Source organism: Cyclopterus lumpus, chromosome 5 (genome assembly GCF_009769545.1).
Source record: "Cyclopterus lumpus isolate fCycLum1 chromosome 5, fCycLum1.pri, whole genome shotgun sequence".
Taxonomy (NCBI): Eukaryota; Metazoa; Chordata; class Actinopteri; order Perciformes; family Cyclopteridae; genus Cyclopterus; species Cyclopterus lumpus.
The window spans coordinates 630,511-655,000 of record NC_046970.1 but is presented as its reverse complement, the minus strand read 5'-3'; the positions used below and the strand labels follow the sequence as shown (position 1 = coordinate 655,000).

At 49.3% G+C, this 24,490-nt stretch overlaps 4 protein-coding genes across 7 annotated transcripts in view; 2 read left to right on the top strand and 2 right to left on the bottom strand.

Moving 5' to 3' along the window:
* mlnl (motilin-like) overlaps nucleotides 1-2,454 on the top strand; it is a 2,485-nt gene extending 31 nt beyond the window's left edge. Inside the window, exons 1-5 of one of the 2 annotated variants that reach the window (XM_034533441.1) lie at nucleotides 1-195; nucleotides 482-612; nucleotides 1,749-1,841; nucleotides 1,994-2,099; nucleotides 2,342-2,454. The exon at nucleotides 1-195 is cut by the window's left edge and continues 31 nt beyond it. In XM_034533441.1, coding sequence (XP_034389332.1) covers nucleotides 493-612; nucleotides 1,749-1,841; nucleotides 1,994-2,099; nucleotides 2,342-2,349 — 327 coding nt within the window. In that variant the 5' untranslated portion in view covers nucleotides 1-195; nucleotides 482-492 and the 3' untranslated portion in view covers nucleotides 2,350-2,454. Of the gene's footprint in view, nucleotides 292-481; nucleotides 613-1,748; nucleotides 1,842-1,993; nucleotides 2,100-2,341 lie in introns of both variants that reach the window. The other variant, XM_034533442.1, reaches the window with a different exon arrangement.
* On the bottom strand, nucleotides 2,399-11,764 carry zgc:64106 (uncharacterized protein LOC393348 homolog). The gene is made up of 6 exons (XM_034533426.1): nucleotides 11,301-11,764; nucleotides 9,755-9,994; nucleotides 9,230-9,319; nucleotides 8,956-9,144; nucleotides 8,229-8,338; nucleotides 2,399-2,891 (listed from the first exon to the last, which is right to left on the bottom strand). The coding sequence occupies exons 1-6, from the start codon at nucleotides 11,455-11,457 to the stop codon at nucleotides 2,712-2,714; spliced, it is 966 nt and encodes a 321-aa protein (XP_034389317.1). The 5' UTR covers nucleotides 11,458-11,764; the 3' UTR covers nucleotides 2,399-2,711.
* Nucleotides 11,765-13,210: 1,446 nt separating this feature from the next.
* On the top strand, nucleotides 13,211-16,429 carry aqp7 (aquaporin 7). Its single transcript, XM_034533429.1, has 6 exons — nucleotides 13,211-13,552; nucleotides 14,167-14,293; nucleotides 14,383-14,520; nucleotides 14,595-14,713; nucleotides 14,790-15,007; nucleotides 15,131-16,429. The coding sequence occupies exons 1-6, from the start codon at nucleotides 13,415-13,417 to the stop codon at nucleotides 15,297-15,299; spliced, it is 909 nt and encodes a 302-aa protein (XP_034389320.1). The 5' UTR covers nucleotides 13,211-13,414; the 3' UTR covers nucleotides 15,300-16,429.
* Nucleotides 15,418-24,350, bottom strand: tpgs2 (tubulin polyglutamylase complex subunit 2). Of its 3 annotated transcripts, XM_034533435.1 has the most exons (8): nucleotides 24,186-24,350; nucleotides 24,004-24,083; nucleotides 23,550-23,637; nucleotides 18,667-18,822; nucleotides 18,461-18,568; nucleotides 18,181-18,344; nucleotides 17,329-17,525; nucleotides 15,418-17,270 (listed from the first exon to the last, which is right to left on the bottom strand). In XM_034533435.1, exons 1-8 carry the CDS (start codon nucleotides 24,259-24,261, stop codon nucleotides 17,249-17,251), a joined length of 891 nt encoding a protein of 296 aa, XP_034389326.1. In that variant the 5' UTR covers nucleotides 24,262-24,350; the 3' UTR covers nucleotides 15,418-17,248. The 3 variants fall into 3 exon arrangements, with proteins under 3 accessions (XP_034389326.1, XP_034389324.1, XP_034389327.1); XM_034533433.1 differs by having other exon boundaries at nucleotides 15,418-17,525; XM_034533436.1 differs by lacking the exons at nucleotides 15,418-17,270; nucleotides 17,329-17,525 and having other exon boundaries at nucleotides 18,240-18,344; nucleotides 18,419-18,568.
* Between the last annotated feature and the right edge of the window lie 140 nt (nucleotides 24,351-24,490).

Below are 24,490 nucleotides of genomic sequence, written 5' to 3'. Positions count from 1 at the left end.
AAAATAAGCCGGATTCCAGAGTCATATGTGTGTTTCCAGGAGAATGGAGGGAGGTGGAGGAGCCTGTTGAGGAGCGGATGTGAGGAGGACAGTAAAGAGCTGAGGAATCAACAGAGGGCTCGATATAAAGGCTGACTGGGACAAGCTGACCCTCATCACACTCCCTGAAGCAACTGACCAAAGCTGACGCAGCACGTGAGTAACTTACAGCTCCTTCTCCCTCCTCACACTCCTCTTCTTGTCTTCCCGTCTTCAGTCTCTTACTCTTGGGGTCAGAGCTGTCTTGCTGTTGTGAGTATGGTCCACTCCGGCCTCTGATCTCGCTTGTCAGTGGAGCCGCTTGGTGTTACTTCCCTATTTTGACGCCTCTCTTTTCCACTAAGATCCTTCTCTGGCCTCAGTGCCTCTGACTCACTCACTGACTGCACTTTGTGTGTGTGTGTGTGTGTGTGTGTGTGTGTGTGTGTGTGTGTGTGTCCAGGACTGAGCAGAATGAGCATGTGCAGAGCGGTGGCTGGTTGCTTGGTGTTGGCGTGCATGGCGGCGCTGCTGGCTGAGAGGACAGAGGGACACATAACCTTCTTCAGCCCGAAGGAGATGATGCTGATGAAGGTGAGCAGCTGGAGGATGGACAGCAGGAAGAGAGTGAAGTGTGATGCGTTCACAGTGACGTGTTCTTCACAGTGACGTGTTCTTCACGGTGACGTGTTCTTCACAGTGACGTGTTCTTCACAGTGACGTGTTCACAGTGACGTGTTCTTCACAGTGACGTGTTCTTCAGTGACGTGTTCTTCACAGTGATGCGTTCACAGTGACGTGTTCTTCACAGTGACGTGTTCTTCACAGTGACGTGTTCTTCAGAGTGATGCGTTCACAGTGACGTGTTCTTCACAGTGATGCGTTCAGGGTGACGTGTTCTTCACAGTGATGCGTTCACAGTGACGTGTTCTTCACAGTGATGCGTTCACAGTGACGTGTTCTTCACAGTGACGCGTTCATGGTGACGTGTTCTTCACAGTGACGCGTTCACGGTGACGTGTTCTTCACAGTGACGCGTTCACGGTGACGTGTTCTTCACAGTGACGCGTTCAGGGTGACGTGTTCTTCACAGTGACGCGTTCATGGTGACGTGTTCTTCACAGTGACGTGTTCACGGTTCTGGCCTCTGGGTTACATCTTATTGTCTCAGGGTTTTTCACTATAGACACAATACAGTTTTTAGATCTGAACCAATTTTCTTTTAAGGAGTCCTTGATTAACCAATGCTTAATCATGAAATTAAAACAGAGAGGCTAATTTCCATCTGCTGTCCCTGGCCAGATGTTTGTAAGGCAGCCTAAAATAACAAAATCTCAAAATAAAATGGAAATAAAATTCATAGACAAACTGACAACAACATATAAACAAAACCAATACACAGCAAAAAGAAGGTACAGCAATAGAGCAGAGACAGAACGGGCTGCAGCATCAGGCATCAAACCCAGCTACAATACAACATACACATAAATAACAAATGCACATAAAGGAGAAACAAGCACCTGATTGGCAGTATTATGTCCCCATGTTCACAAACCTCGTGATTCTTTCAGTGAGATGTTTTAGTTTTGTGTGAATGATAAAGTGACAAAAGGTCAAGTGCAGGTCGCTCAGGATGAGGCTCAGGAAACCAATAAGTATATGGATGAAGGATCCGTGTCCACACTGAGGCAGGAAACTGTAACTTTAGGCCTTCATGTTTCTATCTGCAGGAGAGAAAAGACATGGAGCCTCGATCGGAGGACGGCCAGTTGGAAGAGGTCACAGTTCAACAGCTTCCTCGGCTGGACCGGGGCGGAAATCCTGTGAGAGCGCATGCACACACACACACACACACACACACACACACACACACACACACACACACACACACACACACACACACACACACACACACACACACACACACACACACACACACACACACACACACACTCATTCACACTTTGTTCTCCAGGATCAAACCGTGGAGATCGCTGTGCGTCTTTCACCCAAGCAGCTGGACCACGTGACTCCGGTGCTGGAAGAGATCCTCCATGAGATCGAGCAGGAACTTGAGAAAGGTACAAATGTTTGAGTGGTGGAAGACGTAGTGAGACACATTTATATATATATATTTATATACACTGTATATATTAATATATATTTATATCAAAATAATATATCTATTTATATACAAAGAACATCTCTGCAGACCCACAACCTTGTTTCTTCTTTTATTATCCAAAGAGGATTAGTAGACACAAGTGATATACAATTAAAAACCTCCGTGGTGACCACACTGTTTTAAACTCCGTTTCTGCAGCCAAATAGCTTGAAGACACCGGGGGACGAACAGCTGTACAAACTCTTCACAAAGCACTGAATGCTCAAATGTTTTATTGTGTGTTAAAGAATCAATAAAGGGAAGTGATTGTGTCTCATGGTGGAACCTGTGTGGTCATTTCTGAAGAAGCATGAGCTGGCCGCATGGCGTCAGCATGTCTCACTCATTCACATGAACTAAAAGTCACACTTCATTCTAAAAGGAGAAAACATTCAGGAACGACAATCAGCGATTAAAGCCAATATACCACATTCCTTTGTGCGTTCAGAAACATCTGGTCGTATGTCAGAAATGTTCAAGAGGTGACGTTGAGCCCCTTCCGGTTATCAAGCCTCCATGATCCCGATAGTCAGAGCTTAGCCGTCAGCCTCTCGCTGATCTCGAAGTCCTTGACCCCGAGGGCCGCGTCTCGAGCTAGAGGGGCGGGCAGGACCAGGCTGCAGTCGCTGTCACAGTACTTCCCCGTGATGCCCTCCATCTCCTCGGCCACGGAGCAGTAGATGGAGCTGGCTGCCCCCTCCTCTGCAGACTGGGAGGGCGGCGAGGAAAGGAGAGGTATTACATACATGTCAATGTAATACATGTCACAGACGCATATTACATGTCACAGACGCATATTACATGTCACAGACGCATATTACATGTCACAGACGCATATTACATGTCACAGACGTATAATACATGTCACAGACGCATAATTCATGTCACAGACGCCTAATACATGTCACAGACGTATAATACATGTCACAGACGCCTAATACATGTCACAGACGCATTATACATGTCACAGACGCCTAATACATGTCACAGACGCATAATACATGTCACAGACGCATAATACATGTCACAGACGCATAATACATGTCACAGACGCCTAATACATGTCACAGACGCATAATACATGTCACAGACGCCTAATACATGTCACAGACGCATAATACATGTCACAGACGTATATTACATGTCACAGACGCTTTTTACATGTCACAGACGCATAATACATGTCACAGACGTATATTACATGTCACAGACGCTTTTTACATGTCACAGACGCATATTACATGTCACAGACGCATATTACATGTCACAGACGCATATTACATGTCACAGACGCATATTACATGTCACAGACGCATATTACATGTCACAGACGCATAGACGTATATTACATGTCACAGACGCTTTTTACATGTCACAGACGCATAATACATGTCACAGACGTATAATACATGTCACAGACGCTTTTTACATGTCACAGACGCATATTACATGTCACAGACGTATAATACATGTCACAGACGCTTTTTACATGTCACAGACGCATATTACATGTCACAGACGCATATTACATGTCACAGACGCATAGACGCATATTACATGTCACAGACGCATATTACATGTCACAGACGCATATTACATGTCACAGACGCATAGACGTATATTACATGTCACAGACGCTTTTTACATGTCACAGACGCATAATACATGTCACAGACGTATAATACATGTCACAGACGCTTTTTACATGTCACAGACGCATATTACATGTCACAGACGCATATTACATGTCACAGACGCATAGACGCATATTACATGTCACAGACGCATATTACATGTCACAGACGCATATTACATGTCACAGACGCATAGACGTATATTACATGTCACAGACGCTTTTTACATGTCACAGACGCATAATACATGTCACAGACGTATATTACATGTCACAGACGCTTTTTACATGTCACAGACGCATATTACATGTCACAGACGTATATTACATGTCACAGACGCATATTACATGTCACAGACGCATATTACATGTCACAGACGCATAATACATGTCACAGACGCATATTACATGTCACAGACGCATAATACATGTCACAGACGCATAGACGCATATTACATGTCACAGACGCATATTACATGTCACAGACGCATAATACATGTCACAGACGCATATTACATGTCACAGACGCATATTACATGTCACAGACGCATATTACATGTCACAGACGCATAATACATGTCACAGACGTATATTACATGTCACAGACGCATATTACATGTCACAGACGTATAATACATGTCACAGACGCATATTACATGTCACAGACGTATATTACATGTCACAGACGCATATTACATGTCACAGACGCATATTACATGTCACAGACGCATAATACATGTCACAGACGTATATTACATGTCACAGACGCATATTACATGTCACAGACGTATATTACATGTCACAGACGCATATTACATGTCACAGACGCATAATACATGTCACAGACGTATATTACATGTCACAGACGCATAATACATGTCACAGACGCATTATACATGTCACAGACGCATAGACGCATATTACATGTCACAGACGCATATTACATGTCACAGACGCATATTACATGTCACAGACGTATATTACATGTCACAGACGCATAATACATGTCACAGACGCATATTACATGTCACAGACGTATATTACATGTCACAGATGCATAATACATGTCACAGACGCATATTACATGTCACAGACGTATAATACATGTCACAGACGTATATTACATGTCACAGATGCATATTACATGTCACAGACGTATATTACATGTCACAGACGTATATTACATGTCACAGACGCATATTACATGTCACAGACGCATAATACATGTCACAGACGTATATTACATGTCACAGACGCATAATACATGTCACAGACGTATAATACATGTCACAGACGTATATTACATGTCACAGATGCATAATACATGTCACAGACGCATATTACATGTCACAGACGTATATTACATGTCACAGACGCATATTACATGTCACAGACGCATAATACATGTCACAGACGTATATTACATGTCACAGACGCATATTACATGTCACAGACGCATATTACATGTCACAGACGCATAATACATGTCACAGACGTATATTACATGTCACAGATGCATAATACATGTCACAGACGCATATTACATGTCACAGACGTATATTACATGTCACAGACGCATATTACATGTCACAGATGCATAATACATGTCACAGACGCATATTACATGTCACAGACGTATATTACATGTCACAGACGCATATTACATGTCACAGATGCATAATACATGTCACAGACGCATATTACATGTCACAGACGCATAATATATGTCACAGACGTATATTACATGTCACAGACGCATATTACATGTCACAGACGCATAATACATGTCACAGACGCATATTACATGTCACAGACGTATATTACATGTCACAGACGCATAATACATGTCACAGACGCATATTACATGTCACAGACGCATATTACATGTCACAGACGCATAATACATGTCACAGACGCATATTACATGTCACAGACGTATATTACATGTCACAGACGCATATTACATGTCACAGACGCATAATACATGTCACAGACGCATATTACATGTCACAGACGCATATTACATGTCACAGACGTATATTACATGTCACAGACGCATATTACATGTCACAGACGTATATTACATGTCACAGACGTATAATACATGTCACAGACGTATATTACATGTCACAGACGTATATTACATGTCACAGACGTATAATACAGCATGCGGTCCCCATTTCACTGAAGCTCAAACCAGTCTCCCACTGGCAGCCCATTGGGATGCAGTGGGTTCAAGGGACGGGAGGAGGTCACTGATCACATGACAGTGGAGAAACTTAAGGGACGGGAGGAGGTCACTGATCACATGACAGTGGAGAAACTTAAGGGACGGGAGGAGGTCATTGATCACATGACAGTGGAGAAACTTAAGGGACGGGAGGAGGTCATTGATCACATGACAGTGGAGAAACTTAAGGGACGGGAGGAGGTCATTGATCACATGACAGTGGAGAAACTTAAGGGACGGGAGGAGGTCATTGATCACATGACAGTGGAGAAACTTAAGGGACGGGAGGAGGTCACTGATCACATGACAGTGGAGAAACTTAAGGGACGGGAGGAGGTCATTGATCACATGACAGTGGAGAAACTTAAGGGACGGGAGGAGGTCATTGATCACATGACAGTGGAGAAACTTAAGGGACGGGAGGAGGTCATTGATCACATGACAGTGGAGAAACTTAAGGGACGGGAGGAGGTCATTGATCACATGACAGTGGAGAAACTTAAGGGACGGGAGGAGGTCATTGATCACATGACAGTGGAGAAACTTAAGGGACGGGAGGAGGTCATTGATCACATGACAGTGGAGAAACTTAAGGGACGGGAGGAGGTCACTGATCACATGACAGTGGAGAAACTTAAGGGACGGGAGGAGGTCATTGATCACATGACAGTGGAGAAACTTAAGGGACAGGAGGAGGTCACTGATCACATGACAGTGGAGAAACTTAAGGGACGGGAGGAGGTCATTGATCACATGACAGTGGAGAAACTTAAGGGACGGGAGGAGGTCATTGATCACATGACAGTGGAGAAACTTAAGGGACGGGAGGAGGTCACTGATCACATGACAGTGGAGAAACTTAAGGGACGGGAGGAGGTCACTGATCACATGACAGTGGAGAAACTTAAGGGACGGGAGGAGGTCACTGATCACATGACAGTGGAGAAACTTAAGGGACGGGAGGAGGTCACTGATCACATGACAGTGGAGAAACTTAAGGGACGGGAGGAGGTCATTGATCACATGACAGTGGAGAAACTTAAGGGACGGGAGGAGGTCATTGATCACATGACAGTGGAGAAACTTAAGGGACGGGAGGAGGTCATTGATCACATGACAGTGGAGAAACTTAAGGGACGGGAGGAGGTCACTGATCACATGACAGTGGAGAAACTTAAGGGACGGGAGGAGGTCATTGATCACATGACAGTGGAGAAACTTAAGGGACAGGAGGAGGTCACTGATCACATGACAGTGGAGAAACTTAAGGGACGGGAGGAGGTCACTGATCACATGACAGTGGAGAAACTTAAGGGACGGGAGGAGGTCATTGATCACATGACAGTGGAGAAACTTAAGGGACGGGAGGAGGTCACTGATCACATGACAGTGGAGAAACTTAAGGGACGGGAGGAGGTCACTGATCACATGACAGTGGAGAAACTTAAGGGACGGGAGGAGGTCACTGATCACATGACAGTGGAGAAACTTAAGGGACGGGAGGAGGTCATTGATCACATGACAGTGGAGAAACTTAAGGGACGGGAGGAGGTCATTGATCACATGACAGTGGAGAAACTTAAGGGACGGGAGGAGGTCATTGATCACATGACAGTGGAGAAACTTAAGGGACGGGAGGAGGTCACTGATCACATGACAGTGGAGAAACTTAAGGGACGGGAGGAGGTCATTGATCACATGACAGTGGAGAAACTTAAGGGACAGGAGGAGGTCACTGATCACATGACAGTGGAGAAACTTAAGGGACGGGAGGAGGTCATTGATCACATGACAGTGGAGAAACTTAAGGGACGGGAGGAGGTCACTGATCACATGACAGTGGAGAAACTTAAGGGACGGGAGGAGGTCACTGATCACATGACAGTGGAGAAACTTTAGGGACGGGAGGAGGTCACTGATCACATGACAGTGGAGAAACTTAAGGGACTGGAGGAGGTCACTGATCACATGACAGTGGAGAAACTTAAGGGACGGGAGGAGGTCACTGATCACATGACAGTGGAGAAACTTAAGGGACGGGAGGAGGTCACTGATCACATGACAGTGGAGAAACTTAAGGGACGGGAGGAGGTCACTGATCACATGACAGTGGAGAAACTTAAGGGACGGGAGGAGGTCACTGATCACATGACAGTGGAGAAGTGATGCAGCGATGGACTCACCTTGAAGAAGAAGAATCCAACCAGGTTGAAAATGACCCGCACCGTGAACGGATAATGCCTCAAGACTTCAGTCATGACGATACCGGGGTGGACCGAGTTAGCTGTGACACCTGCACACACGCACACACGCACACACACACACACACACACACACACACACACACACACACACACACACACACACACACACACACACACACACACACACACTAAAGCTTCGCTAAAACATTTACGTGCCTTCTTCTACTTTGAGTTCAAAGGATGGAGAAAACAAAAGGATTTCTCTTTTCTTTTCATTTCTTTCTTAAATAAATCCTTTGTCAGATGTAATATTCAGTCCTGTTTGATACTCAGAGGAGGCAGTGAGCATATTGTTCCAATATTCATACAATGGTCAATGACAACAAAACGTATCAAGCACAAATAAAAAACATGTTGGTTATAGGTTTGTCTCATTTAATGATTTATGGGTGCAAATGATGTTAAAATGTGCATTTTAATGTCCCCGTCTGGTAACACTGGTAACAGCTTATTCAACAATTAAACATTGTGGGAAGACATCTGTTGAACATTTGAATATTTTGTCCAAGCGGTGATGTAACCTGTATCTTTATAACTAAATGAAATGTGTGTCCACTGCAGCTGTGAGGTTGGTGACCTATGAACTCTGGAGGGTTGTGAACAGTATGTGCACCAACATAAATATATAAAGTTCTGTTTAGCCCACCTGTCCCTTCCAGCCTGCGGGCCAGCTCCTTGGTGCAGATGACGTTGTGCAGCTTGGTGTGGTTGTAGATGGCGTCCATGTGATAAGTGAGGTTCTCTCCATGAAAATGAGAGAAGTCCACTTGACCCTTCTTGTGGTTGACCGAGGCGAGGGTGACGATGCGCGCCGGAGCAGAGCGCTTCATGAGGTCTGCAGACAATCAAGTGAAGACGTGATGAGCAGGTAATCATCTCCTCTGACCCACAACACACCTGCTGAGTTAAGGGAAACGTACCCAGCAGCAGGTTCGTGAGCAGAAACGGGCCCAGGTGGTTGGTGGCAAAAGAAACCTCCAACCCGTCTTTGGTTATCTGTTTGGGTAAACCTGCAAATGGATTGGATTAACACATAAGATCAGGTCTGTAAACTACAGCGCACCTAGAACCTCTATCGGTGTTGGTCTGTGAGGACACGCACGGCTTCCTTTAAAAGGAAAGTCCACCAACGTAAAGAGAGTCTCTTCATGCAGTCAGAACGTCTCCTGCTGCTCTGCAGGGAAAGAAAGCCACGCTTCATTGTGATGATGCATGAGAGGTCTGAGCGGGGCTGCATTACTCGTCCAGTAAACAGGACAGAAGACTCATTTATCAGACTGCAGAGGCTTCCAGATGAATGACACATGTGGAGGTTTATTCATTCAGTATGAGTGACCACAGAGTCTGTGGGGTTATCTCCCCACGGGGATCAATACAGGTGTACATTTATATTTATTTGATCTCTCGTTGATATTTCTGGTCCCCAAAGGTCAGGTGTGCATCACCTGATACGCCCGCATTGTTGACGAGGATGTGGAGAGCTTCCTCCTCTGCTAGGATCCTCTCTGCAAACCCCCGGACCGAGTCCAGAGAAGACAGGTCCACCAGGCGCAGGTGGACGTCAGCGTTCCCGGTCTTGTCCCTGATCTCCTTCAGTGCCGCGGTGCCACGGGCTTCGCTGCGACAGGCCAGAATAACACGAGCCCCCCGACGGGCAAAGTCCAAGGCTATGAACTTCCCAATCCCTATCCACGAGGAAGAGGGCGGAGGTGTGTTTACACTGCTTTAAAACAAGACAACAAGACAACAAAACAACAGAAGCCTTGGACAACGTGTGGTTATGATTCATCATGTCTTTTCATGGCGTATTGAAGCAGTCATGAACCTCAGGGCGTGTCTCAGTCGTACCGCTGGCAGCCTCGTGGTTATTGACAATAAAACTGGTCATACCAGAGAGTTGTCATTGGTTTACTTCAACATTTCATTTCTCAGAGGATGAATGTTCTGCGTCTTTCTTTGAAACCTGGTTGTAAACAATGATTTCAGTTCAGTTAGTTAATCTGTAAACGGATCAGCGAGGCTAGGGTCTGTTCCTGGGTCAGCTCCATGTTCTGAGAGCTCCTCTGCTGGCGGTCCCGTTGGAGGAGGATGAGCCTGTGAGCCGTAACAAAGGAACCTTTGTTTGTGAGTGTGGTTTTCCTTTAATGCTTTATGTTAATAAGGACCTCCCGTGAAAGGTGACCAGAGAAGTCTCTCCGGCTGTCTGGGCGCCGCTCATATCAACCGTGTTATCAGCGGGCGACCCGATGAACCCAATATGTAACCGCAATGACAAACTCAAGTCATACATTTGCTTCACTCTCCACCTCAGAAATAAGTTCAGTGTGTCGCAACCCTGAAGCCTCCTCCAGGTCTATGAGTCACGTGGACCCCAGAGACCAGAAGAGAGAGACCAGTTCTTTAATGTGCTCTGATTAAGATGTCTGTGATCGATGTCCACATGTCCTCTATTTTCAGAACTACAAGTGAATTATGACTAAAAACTTGTAATTAAATGAAAACGTACCCCAACTGAAAAGAAAAGCACCCAATGTCTCTGTTCTTTATGGCTCGAGGATCTTTGTACCTTTTAAATAACCTCTCTTCCTTTCATGTGTTCTGATGATCCTAAACGTAAAGCACTTTTAATCCAGTTATTTATGAAGTGGTGCGACATGAATAACTCGAAATTAAACAATGTACAACTTGACATGTTGGTATTTTAGGAGGAAAAGGACCAACGTGTTCAAAGGGAAGCCAGAGGAAACACTACCCAAAGCTTTAGGGGAAATCGATTAGATATTAAACATTGAAATGAAGGAATATCGATTAGATATTAAACATTGAAATGAAGGAATATCGATTAGATATTAAACATTGAAATGAAGGAATATCGATTAGATATTAAACATTAAAATGAAATCTCCAAACGAACACTCACACCATGCTCGTCCACTTCCTGTTGCCACAGTAACATTGTGAGCTTCTCCTGGAGGAAAGCATCTCCCTCACCTGTGTTGGCTCCGGTCACCACGGCCGTCTTCCCCCTCAGGCGCACGGGGCAGGCTCGCGGGAGCCACGGACCTCTGCGCTGCACGCGCACCACGAAGGCCAGCAGCGCCGTGAACGCGACCCAGACCGGGTGGCAAAGTAGAGCCGACCAGACCATGGCGCAGGTGGCGGACACGCAACGAGAGCGGAATGCAGCCGCAGCTCCTTCCACCCGGAGGAGGTGTGATCTGTGGAGCTCCTGGGGGCCGAGCTTCACGGAGCTCTGGGGGCCGAGCTTCACGGAGCTCCTGGGGGCCGAGCTTCACGGAGCTCTGGGGGCCGAGCTTCACGGAGCTCCTGGGGGCCGAGCTTCACGGAGCTCTGGGGGTCGAGCTTCACGGAGCTCTGGGGGCCGAGCTTCACGGAGCTCCTGGGGGCCGAGCTTCACGGAGCTCTGGGGGTCGAGCTTCACGGAGCTCTGGGGGCCGAGCTTCACGGAGCTCCTGGGGGTCGAGCTTCACGGAGCTATCGTCATAAAAAACACTCGACATCTGCTTTTAATGTTCTTCACAATTATCCATAAACACACAGCTCGCTGTGAGGGTTGTTCTCACACATTATCATATGCATATTTAGAAGTGGAGATATTTAGTCAGTTAGCTGAACCTCATCTATCTCCAGCAGGAGCCTAATATTTATTTAAAAAACATCAAAAAGGTAAAACACTGACGGACTACTTTTCTGAAGGATCTACTTTTACTTTCGAAACTTTAAGTCGCCTCCATTTATCTGATTATACTTCTTAGACTCCTGAGCATGCGCACGGTGGCATTAGTCCCTTTTCTGAAGGACCTGTATCATGAGTCCACTTATTAAAGTTATTGGTCTTTTGACTTAAATGATCGATCTTAAGATCTGTGAAGTCCAGATTAATGTACAGAAACATTCTTGTGAAATGCCTGGCTGGACAAACAAAAGTATTTCATCTTTTGTAATGCGGAAGAAAACAAATATCGAGTCAGAACAAAAACATTGAACCTGAATATTGTTCAGATATAACAGCAGTGCACCTTTCTGTCCACTAGAGGGCAACACAGGCTAACAAGTCGAACTGTATTGAGAGGAAATTAGACACATTCTGCCTAATAATTATTACCCTTTCTTTTCTTCTCTGGCTGAATGGTTTATCTGATGACGACATCATGGAGTATTTTTACTTTGTGATCATTGTAAAGTTTAAACTTGGACATTATTACAGTAAGAATGTACAGAAGAGTGATCCTACTCTAAACAGTCTGTGGAACATCTGATCTGTGGTCTGTTGAGCTGAAGCTACATGACTACAAGCATCAGTCATGTAGCTTCAGGTGCAAGAAACACCACAGACTAGAAAGGAGGTCAATGAGGTCAAAGGTCAACAGGTGTAATGCAAACAAAACAAAGAAGCTCTCAGTCTAAAACCACGTGTCGTGGAAGGGGCATGCAGAGGCTGCAGGTTGAACTAAACCAGCTACAAGTGGGACGAGCCTCCGTTTGCGCATGCGTCCACACTAGAGTGGGATGGGCTGAGAAGTGGTGCGTCTTTCTGATATGGGCCACTCCCACTGCCACGCCCCCTTTGAACCAATTGGCAAAAGAACAAAGTGTCTATAAGTGTGACTGTTATCAATGAAGCTGTACATGTAATCAACCCCCCCCCCCCCACTGCCCTGTGGTCTCTTGTTATTTATAGAGGGACATATTATACATGAAATAAGAACGTTTTAGATAAGCTCGACTCAGAAACATAACTCAGTTTGATATATGTCACAGTTAAACACTGAAGTCAATAAAGGGAAGCAAACCTTTCTTCTTGATTCTTATTGGTCTGCTGGTGGGAAGCAAAGCTCTAGGGGGAGGGTCTGAGTGTGGAGGGGGGGGGCCGGGTTCAGGCTGCCAGGGTGGACACATCCCAATGGAGAGGAGACAAACAACGAGAGCAGAGGAGGCAAGGAGAGACGTGGGAGGGGGCAAACCTGTTGGTGGACTACTCTGTGACGTGGGACCACAGTGATCCTTCAGAGGGGGTCTGAACCTGATCTCTACTGAAGTAGTCATTAAAGTCCAAAAGAAAAGGGAGGAGAGAAGAAGACGAAATGAAGGACTCGGTGCAGCCGGTGGAACTGGGGGTCTCTCGGAGGAACCGGGTCAAAGCAGCTGGACCCAGAGTCTGGATCAAGAACGAAGTGGTTCGAGTGGGACTCGCTGAAACTCTTTGCACGTACGTCATGATGGTAAGATGCTCGCTGTATTAATGTTTGATTATGAACAAAGTCCCTCATATGCATCATGGCTCTGCTTTGACATGCTCATTATTAAAGCCCTTGACCCCCGTGCACGCTGAAGCACGCTCCGGTCACATGGTGGGGTCGTGGGTGGGGATTGGTGGGTTCAAGTGGGTGAACCAGGACATCTCGTGTTACCAGAGTGACGGTCAGGCAGCGGGCCACATGGCGGGGTGCATAAGTCACATGTTGAGTGTCAGCTGTTACAAAAGGACCCCCGATACTGAGAACCCTGCAGGCTTTGCTTGGACACCCAAACTCACTCTGAACCCAGATAAATACTCATGACTCTGGATGACGAAGCACATGTTTCCTGTTTCCTGAGCAAATGTTTTCCAGTGTCAGCATTTCCCCCCTCTGGCACCACGGCCTCTCGGTTTCACTGAGCTAGAAGTTATGAGGAAGAGTCCAACTTGTCTAAACTAAAGCATCCATTCATATTCCATCTCCGCTGCCTCACTGCTGTGTTGGTCCTTCTTTGTGCTGCGTTGCATGTCCTGTTTGCTGGACGCCCGTCCAGAAGCTTCTCGTGACTGTGCACACTGACTTCTCTCTACATCCAGGTGTTCGGCCTGGGGTCCGTGGCCCAGGTAGTGACAGGACAGGGGGTGTTCGGCCAGTACCTCAGCATCAATCTGGGGTTTGGACTGGGCGTCGCTATGGGGGCTCATGTTGGAGGGAAGGTCTCAGGTACGAGAGCTGACCCTTGTGAACTCCAGTGTGAAGAACCCTTACAAGCCATCCCAGTGATCTGACACACACTTGTCCCACTCCATCAGGGGCTCATATGAATGCAGCCGTGTCGTTCACCATGTGCACGTTTGGCCGCCTCGGCTGGAAGATGCTGCCTCTGTATGTGTTTGCACAACTCTTGGGGTCATTCCTGGCCGCAGGGACAATCTATGGGGTCTATTATGGTGAGCACACCCTACAGTGTTATATAGATATGATCTCTGTACTCTACACGCAGTCACACGTGTCTCCTCCACAGAAGCCATCTTCGACTACTGTGGAGGAAACCTGACTGTGACGGGGGTCAAGGCCACGGCCGGTATCTTTGCCACCTATCCTGCTCCCTACCTCTCCTTGCTGGCTGGATTCACTGATCAGGTAGACCGAAGGAGCTACACATGAACATGTTGTCATGGTGACGCACAGCGTGTGACGCCCGTTGTGTGTGCGCCAGGTGTTCGGCACCGCCATGCTGCTGCTGTGCCTCATGGCTTTGTCGGATCAGAGGAACAAGCCGGCGGCGGCGGGCTGCGAGCCGGTGGCCGTGGGCCTCCTGGTGATGCTCATCGGCATTTCTCTGGGCAGCAACAGCGGCTACGCCATCAACCCCACCAGAGACATCGCACCCAGGGTCTTCACTGCCATCGCAGGCTGGGGGGGTGATGTGTTCAGGTACACAGGACACACAGGCTTGTAGGGCAGGATCTGTGTGGCAATCACTTGGGGTCAGACAAGTAGAACATATCTGTTAATTATTAATTGGCCGATGTTTACAGTTATTTTCTATCTGTGCAGGTCTGGCAACGGGTGGTGGTGGGTGCCTCTCGTCGCCCCCCCCATCGGAGGAGTATTGGGTGCAGGGCTCTACAGGGCCTTGGTAGAGATGCACCACCCCCCCCTCCCTGAACAGCATGCGGAGAGTTTCCCTCTGAAGAAACAAGGAAACATCTGCGCTGATATCTGAAGCCCCCCGCGGTGCACATCTGTGTGCAGTCCAAACATTCCACGGATACGAAGGGTTAAAAACAAACAATCTGAGTCTGCTTAAGTGATGAACTCAATCATCAACATGTACTCGTTAGTAGCTGCAACACATATGAGCTTTATTATTTCAAACCGTGACGCTGACGGCTTATTGCTCCAATCAATGCAACAACATTAAGATCAAAAGGTTGAACATTGAGACATTTACATGCATTCAAGATGAAAACACAACACTTCATAGCTTATAGCTCATGTTCGTATTAGTGAGGTAATAGCAGCTGATATAATCATGAATAACAGTCAGCAGGAGATGAAAAGTAACCAAGTGGCTTTATGAATAATAAAAGCAGGACAGTCCTAACATCTGGAAAGAGAACATTCATCTTGATTACTTTCACTGGAGCCTCGAGGACCTGAACCTAAAAGTTAATCCTAGAACGTCTCGACATGAAGAGCCTTAAATGGACGAAGATCACCAATGTACACTTAAAATATTGATGAGTCATCAGAGCAGACGTCATTATACAAATAAGATCAATAAGTCTAAACTAAAAGTTAACCGAGCGGCTCTGCGGTGTCTTTCATCATCATCATCAACATTGACTATCATTTTATTCAAAACCCACCTTTTCAGGCAGGCCTATGCCTGACGTGTTCCCCTCTGCTTTTAACTGCGCTGCTTTAAATTGTGTCAGATTTTTAAATATGTTGTACGGCGACCTTGAGTGCCTTGAAAGGCGCCTTATAAAACCAATGTATTATTATTATTATTATGTAGTTTGATAGTTATACTTTATTAACCACACAAGAGGAAATGTGTTCGCCACAGCAGCATTCATACAAGTAAAGCAATATTAAATATTAAAATGCACAATATACAATGAATAGACTAATATGAAATGAACTAACAAAACAACAGTGCAGCGATGGCGTCTGCAGACCAGCAGCTGGAAGCGGCTCCGCCTTAAAGACTAGAAGCACTTTACTGCCACTATCTGCTTTCTTGGGGCTCCTTCAGCGTGAGTCACAGAGGAGCTCATGTCCACACACCTTTGAAGATTGTATAGATTATAGATTATTGTTGTATGATCCATAAACAATTCAAACAGCAAACTAAGCCTAGTGTTAATAACTACGGACGTAAACAGTGTCCTCATTGGTTAAAGTGCTCCATGTGCTCTCCATGAGGATTATTGGACACGTGATCATACTGTAAGAATGCGTTTAATGATGTGTACCACTAGGTGTCACTAGTGAACACTGGAATGAGGCTCTTTGGAAGCAACTGGCTGGAAAGCCTCGTTCCTCCATCCCCAACAGAGCCGGGACACATGAAGCCGTGTGTTAGAGAGCTGTTCATCTATTTCAACATGCAGCATTACAGCATGCAGTCAGGGAGCCTACGGCCAAGGAATCGCTTCATGGGACTCCTTCTCGATGTCGGTGGTATGGACCGTTCTCCTTCCCCACGTCTTCCCCCACTCAGCCTTCCTCGATGTCGGTGGTATGGACCGTTCTCCTTCTCCACGTCTTCCCCCACTCAGCCTTCCTCGATGTCGGTGGTATGGACCGTTCTCCTTCCCCACGTCTTCCCCCACTCAGCCTTCCTCGATGTCGGTGGTATGGACCGTTCTCCTTCCCCACGTCTTCCCCCACTCAGCCTTCCTCGATGTCGGTGGTATGGACCGTTCTCCTTCCCCACGTCTTCCCCCACTCAGCCTTCCTCGATGTCGGTGGTATGGACCGTTCTCCTTCCCCACGTCTTCCCCCACTCAGCCTTCCTCGATGTCGGTGGTATGGACCGTTCTCCTTCTCCACGTCTTCCCCCACTCAGCCTTCCTCGATGTCGGTGGTATGGACCGTTCTCCTTCTCCACGTCTTCCCCCACTCAGCCTTCCTCGATGTCGGTGGTATGGACCGTTCTCCTTCTCAACGTCTTCCCCCACTCAGCCTTCCTCGATGTCGGTGGTATGGACCGTTCTCCTTCTCAACGTCTTCCCCCACTCAGCCTTCCTGCGCCGCCTTGGCTCTTTGCTGTGCTGCCTGAGCTGCACTGTGCCGGCTGCTTCTTCTTGGGGACGGGAGTCTTGGCTTTGCCTTTGAAGGCCTTCGTCGGGTCCAGCTTGTTGAGATGGGAATCTGCAGCTGGATCAGAGAAGTTGGGCTCACTGCTGAAAGTCAGAGGCTGGTACAAGGACGCCCACTGCTGCAGAGGGGACATTTAAAATGTGCTTTACAGCGATGTCGAGTAAAGGTCAACACAGAATAACCCGACAATGTCCCAGAGGAAGCAGGTGTTACAGCTGGCTCATGACTGCAACGACCCTCCTTCCACAACTGGTGTCTGTATTCACAGGAACATTTGGACACAGAATATTAAAGTCAGGTTTGGTAAGCAGGTACAGTCTCATGGCAATGTGTGAGTCACAACATACAATCTAGTGGTTTTGTATTCAGGGACTCAAAATGCCTGTTTCCTTTGTTATGTCTCTCTGCACGACCAGCTTTAGGACGCATGACGTCAAACTGAAACAAAAACACTTAAAAAACATCCAATTGGGTTTAAAATAAGCAACAAATCCACAACGCGGCATTTAATTTGTGTCTCCTAATTTTTGTGCCCATTTCACGAACTTGCATGAGACAGGCTGGAAGGTAAGAACTCGTTTCAAAGGTTAAATGTGCTTCTGTGTAAGTGTCTTTAAACGTGAGTCATCTTGTGTTATACTGTGAAGGGAATGAATGAACTCTATGTTACACCCCTAAAAATGACTTGACGTGTTAATGTTAGTACACACAAAGACAATGCAGACGAGTTCTGCAGGGACAGAACGCTTAGCAGACGTCATTTAAAGACTCACCTTGGCCCGGGGGCTGGGGCCGTACGGGGTGAAGGCGTACTGCCACTCGGGCAGGCCCAGGTGAGTGACCATCAGGCGGTAGTAGGAGGTGAAGGTCGCGGTCAGCAGGTGCCAACACAGCGAGCGGTCGAGGAACCAAATGTCACTCTGCTGGGCGACCACACCTGAAAACACAAAGACCAACGGCTCAATGACGCTCGTTTCCACAGTGGGCACATGAATGTGTCGCCATAACTACCGTTTATTAATTAATAACGTCGTTACAATACAAGGAGAACACCTGCGGTGCAGTTCCTGTAGACCAGACACACTTTGCCGTTCCCACCACAGGGGTCCATCTCAAAGATGCGGCTCCGGGAGTCAAAATGGGGCGCGGGGTCCCCCGAGCCTGACGGAGAGGAGTCCCGAATAAATATTGACTTTCTAAATCAGCTTGTCAATCATTGACCTGCTTTCTGCTCACGAAGAGACTGAAACAGACTTCACCTGCACTGGGAGCGTTACCGCTTCCTGGGTCCTCCTCCCAGTCCAGGTCCACCAGGGAGGGAGCGCTGGGGAGCGAGAACAAGGACACCGGCTGGAGGAGAGGACACAGCCGAGCCACGCTGTGGACCACCATGCTGCCTAGGGGGACGCACTCACCTGGACACACACACACACACTGTGGACCACCATGCTGCCTAGGGGGACGCACTCACCTGGACACACACACACACACTGTGGACCACCATGCTGCCTAGGGGGACGCACTCACCTGGACACACACACACACACTGTGGACCACCATGCTGCCTAGGGGGACGCACTCACCTGGACACACACACACACACTGTGGACCACCATGCTGCCTAGGGGGACGCACTCACCTGGACACACACACACACACACACGCTGTGGACCACCATGCTGCCTAGGGGGACGCACTCACCTGGACACACACACACACACACTGTGGACCACCATGCTGCCTAGGGGGACGCACTCACCTGGACACACACACACACACACACACGCTGTGGACCACCATGCTGCCTAGGGGGACGCACTCACCTGGACACACACACACACACACACACACTGTGGTCCACCATGCTGCCTAGGGGGACGCACTCACCTGGACACACACACACACACACACACACACTGTAGACCACCATGCTGCCTAGGGGGACGCACTCACCTGGACACACACACACACACACACTGTGGACCACCATGCTGCCTAGGGGGACGCACTCACCTGGACACACACACACACACACACACTGTGGACCACCATGCTGCCTAGGGGGACGCACTCACCTGGACACACACACACACACACACGCTGTGGACCACCATGCTGCCTAGGGGGACGCACTCACCTGGACACACACACACACACACACACACTGTGGACCACCATGCTGCCTAGGGGGACACACACACACACACACACACACACACTGTGGACCACCATGCTGCCTAGGGGGACACACACACACACACACACACACACACACACACTGTGGACCACCATGCTGCCTAGGGGGACTCACTCACCTGGACACACACACACACACACACACACACACACACACACTGTGGACCACCATGCTGCCTAGGGGGACGCACTCACCTGGACACACACACACACACTGTGGACCACCATGCTGCCTAGGGGGACACACACACACACACACACACACACACTGTGGACCACCATGCTGCCTAGGGGGACGCACTCACCTGGACACACACACACACACACACACACACACACACGCTGTGGACCACCATGCTGCCTAGGGGGACGCACTCACCTGGACACACACACACACTGTGGACCACCATGCTGCCTAGGGGGACACACTCACCTGGACACACACACACACTGTGGACCACCATGCTGCCTAGGGGGACGCACTCACCTGGACACACACACACACACTGTGGACCACCATGCTGCCTAGGGGGACGCACTCACCTGGACACACACACACACACACACACACTGTGGACCACCATGCTGCCTAGGGGGACGCACTCACCTGGACACACACACACACACACACTGTGGACCACCATGCTGCCTAGGGGGACGCACTCACCTGGACACACACACACGCTGTGGACCACCATGCTGCCTAGGGGGACGCACTCACCTGGACACACACACACACACACACACACACACACTGTGGACCACCATGCTGCCTAGGGGGACGCACTCACCTGGACACACACACACACTGTGGACCACCATGCTGCCTAGGGGGACACACTCACCTGGACACACACACACACACTGTGGACCACCATGCTGCCTAGGGGGACCACTCACCTGGACACACACACACACACACACACACACACACACACTGTGGACCACCATGCTGCCTAGGGGGACGCACTCACCTGGACACACACACACACTGTGGACCACCATGCTGCCTAGGGGGACACACTCACCTGGACACACACACACACTGTGGACCACCATGCTGCCTAGGGGGACACACTCACCTGGACACACACACACACTGTGGACCACCATGCTGCCTAGGGGGACCACTCACCTGGACACACACACACACACACACACACACACACACACACACACACACACACACACACACACACACACACACACACACACACACACACACACACACACACACACACACACACACACACACACACACACACACACACACTGTGGACCACCATGCTGCCTAGGGGGACACACTCACCTGGACACACACACACACTGTGGACCACCATGCTGCCTAGGGGGACACACTCACCTGGACACACACACACACACTGTGGACCACCATGCTGCCTAGGGGGACGCACTCACCTGGACACACACACACACACACACTGTGGACCACCATGCTGCCTAGGGGGACACACTCACACACTGTGGACCACCATGCTGCGTAGGGGGACACACTCACCTGGACACACACACACACACTGTGGACCACCATGCTGCCTAGGGGGACGCACTCACCTGGACACACACACACACACACTGTGGACCACCATGCTGCCTAGGGGGACACACTCACCTGGACACACACACACACACTGTGGACCACCATGCTGCCTAGGGGGACACACTCACCTGGACACACACACACACACTGTGGACCACCATGCTGCCTAGGGGGACACACTCACCTGGACACACACACACACTGTGGACCACCATGCTGCCTAGGGGGACACACTCACCTGGACACACACACACACACTGTGGACCACCATGCTGCCTAGGGGGACCACTCACCTGGACACACACACACACACACACACACACACACACACACACACACACACACACACACACACACACACACACACACACACACACACACACACACACACACACACACACACACACACACACACACACACACACTGTGGACCACCATGCTGCCTAGGGGGACGCACTCACCTGGACACACACACACACACTGTGGACCACCATGCTGCCTAGGGGGACGCACTCACCTGGACACACACACACACACACTGTGGACCACCATGCTGCCTAGGGGGACGCACTCACCTGGACACACACACACACACACACACTGTGGACCACCATGCTGCCTAGGGGGACGCACTCACCTGGACACACACACACACACACACACACACACACTGTGGACCACCATGCTGCCTAGGGGGACGCACTCACCTGGACACACACACACACTGTGGACCACCATGCTGCCTAGGGGGACACACTCACCTGGACACACACACACACACTGTGGACCACCATGCTGCCTAGGGGGACCACTCACCTGGACACACACACACACACACACACACACACACACACACTGTGGACCACCATGCTGCCTAGGGGGACGCACTCACCTGGACACACACACACACTGTGGACCACCATGCTGCCTAGGGGGACACACTCACCTGGACACACACACACACTGTGGACCACCATGCTGCCTAGGGGGACACACTCACCTGGACACACACACACACTGTGGACCACCATGCTGCCTAGGGGGACCACTCACCTGGACACACACACACACACACACACACACACACACACACACACACACACACACACACACACACACACACACACACACACACACACACACACACACACACACACTGTGGACCACCATGCTGCCTAGGGGGACACACTCACCTGGACACACACACACACTGTGGACCACCATGCTGCCTAGGGGGACACACTCACCTGGACACACACACACACACTGTGGACCACCATGCTGCCTAGGGGGACGCACTCACCTGGACACACACACACACACACACTGTGGACCACCATGCTGCCTAGGGGGACACACTCACACACTGTGGACCACCATGCTGCGTAGGGGGACACACTCACCTGGACACACACACACACACTGTGGACCACCATGCTGCCTAGGGGGACGCACTCACCTGGACACACACACACACACACTGTGGACCACCATGCTGCCTAGGGGGACACACTCACCTGGACACACACACACACACTGTGGACCACCATGCTGCCTAGGGGGACACACTCACCTGGACACACACACACACACTGTGGACCACCATGCTGCCTAGGGGGACACACTCACCTGGACACACACACACACTGTGGACCACCATGCTGCCTAGGGGGACACACTCACCTGGACACACACACACACACTGTGGACCACCATGCTGCCTAGGGGGACACACTCACCTGGACACACACACACACTGTGGACCACCATGCTGCCTAGGGGGACCACTCACCTGGACACACACACACACACACACACACACACACACACACACACACACACACACACACACACACACACACACACACACACACACACACACACACACACACACACACACACACACACACACACACACACACACACACACACACACACACACACACACACACACACACACACACACACACACACACACACACACACACACACACTGTGGACCACCATGCTGCCTAGGGGGACGCACTCACCTGGACACACACACACACACTGTGGACCACCATGCTGCCTAGGGGGACGCACTCACCTGGACACACACACACACACACTGTGGACCACCATGCTGCCTAGGGGGACGCACTCACCTGGACACACACACACACACTGTGGACCACCATGCTGCCTAGGGGGACACACTCACCTGGACACACACACACACACACACACACACACTGTGGACCACCATGCTGCCTAGGGGGACGCACTCACCTGGACACACACACACACACACACACACACACACACACACACACACACACTGTGGACCACCATGCTGCCTAGGGGGACGCACACACACACACACACACACCTAATCAGGTCACCTACTGTCTAGTTTAACGCTCCAGGTGAGTGTTAATCCATCCGTTGTCAGGTAGAAATCTCGCAGGTCCTCTGGCAGAATACAGGTGTGTTTCTACAGGAGACATGAAGCAGGTTCTCTGGATGAATACAGGTGTGTTTCTACAGGAGACATGAAGCAGGTTCTCTGGATGAATACAGGTGTGTTTCTACAGGAGACATGAAGCAGGTTCTCTGGATGAATACAGGTGTGTTTCTACAGGAGACATGAAGCAGGTTCTCTGGATGAATACAGGTGTGTTTCTACAGGAGACATGAAGCAGGTTCTCTGGATGAATACAGGTGTGTTTCTACAGGAGACATGAAGCAGGTTCTCTGGATGAATACAGGTGTGTTAATACGTGTGTTTCTACAGGGGGCCTGAAGCAGGTCGATGACGACGTGTCCGCGGACCTAACGGGCTCAGGTGTCCATACTTCACCTGCTCCCACGACAGCAGGCTCCTCTTCTCTGCGGGCTCCCTCTCGACCAGCCGCACGTCGCCCACACCGGGCATGTTCTCTGGGGACACAACAGGGACGCATGCATCAGGCCCAGCGAGACCTCGGTCGGTCTGCTAAACCCCGAACGTTCACGGTACGAGCAAAGAAACGTGATACGCACCGAGGATGCGCGTGACGCCCAGCGTCAGTCTCTCCGCAACACCTTTGAAGGTGAAGCTCTCTTTGGCCTCCTCCATTCGGACAGCGTCGTCTCCCACTGCGGGCCAGCCTCCACTTCCAAACACACGGTCCAGCCAGCACGCACGGCTTTCTTTCCGGTCTGCGCATATACAGGTTATTACGGTAAGAGCACGGAAGAACTGACTTCAAAATAAGAGCGAGGTTCCGGTGAACGTAATAGTCAATACGTATGTAAATACAGACACATTAATGAATTTAACTAAATGAATGAGTGAACAATTGTAC

Coding starts and splice junctions, on each gene's coding strand:
- tpgs2 (XM_034533433.1), bottom strand. CDS start 24,261: ATGGAGGAGGCCAAAGAGAGCTTCACCTTCAAAGGTGTTGCGGAGAGA. Junction 24,084..24,185: donor GGGCGTCACGCGCATCCTCG/GTGCGTATCACG, acceptor TTGTGTCCCCAG/AGAACATGCCCGGTGTGGGC. Junction 17,526..18,180: donor GCCCCAGCCCCCGGGCCAAG/GTGAGTCTTTAA, acceptor TCCCCTCTGCAG/CAGTGGGCGTCCTTGTACCA.
- aqp7 (XM_034533429.1), top strand. CDS start 13,415: ATGAAGGACTCGGTGCAGCCGGTGGAACTGGGGGTCTCTCGGAGGAAC. Junction 14,521..14,594: donor AATCTATGGGGTCTATTATG/GTGAGCACACCC, acceptor TCTCCTCCACAG/AAGCCATCTTCGACTACTGT. Junction 14,714..14,789: donor TGGCTGGATTCACTGATCAG/GTAGACCGAAGG, acceptor TGTGTGCGCCAG/GTGTTCGGCACCGCCATGCT.
- zgc:64106 (XM_034533426.1), bottom strand. CDS start 11,457: ATGGTCTGGTCGGCTCTACTTTGCCACCCGGTCTGGGTCGCGTTCACG. Junction 9,320..9,754: donor CAACAATGCGGGCGTATCAG/GTGATGCACACC, acceptor ATCCATTTGCAG/GTTTACCCAAACAGATAACC. Junction 2,892..8,228: donor TTGGATTCTTCTTCTTCAAG/GTGAGTCCATCG, acceptor CCGCCCTCCCAG/TCTGCAGAGGAGGGGGCAGC.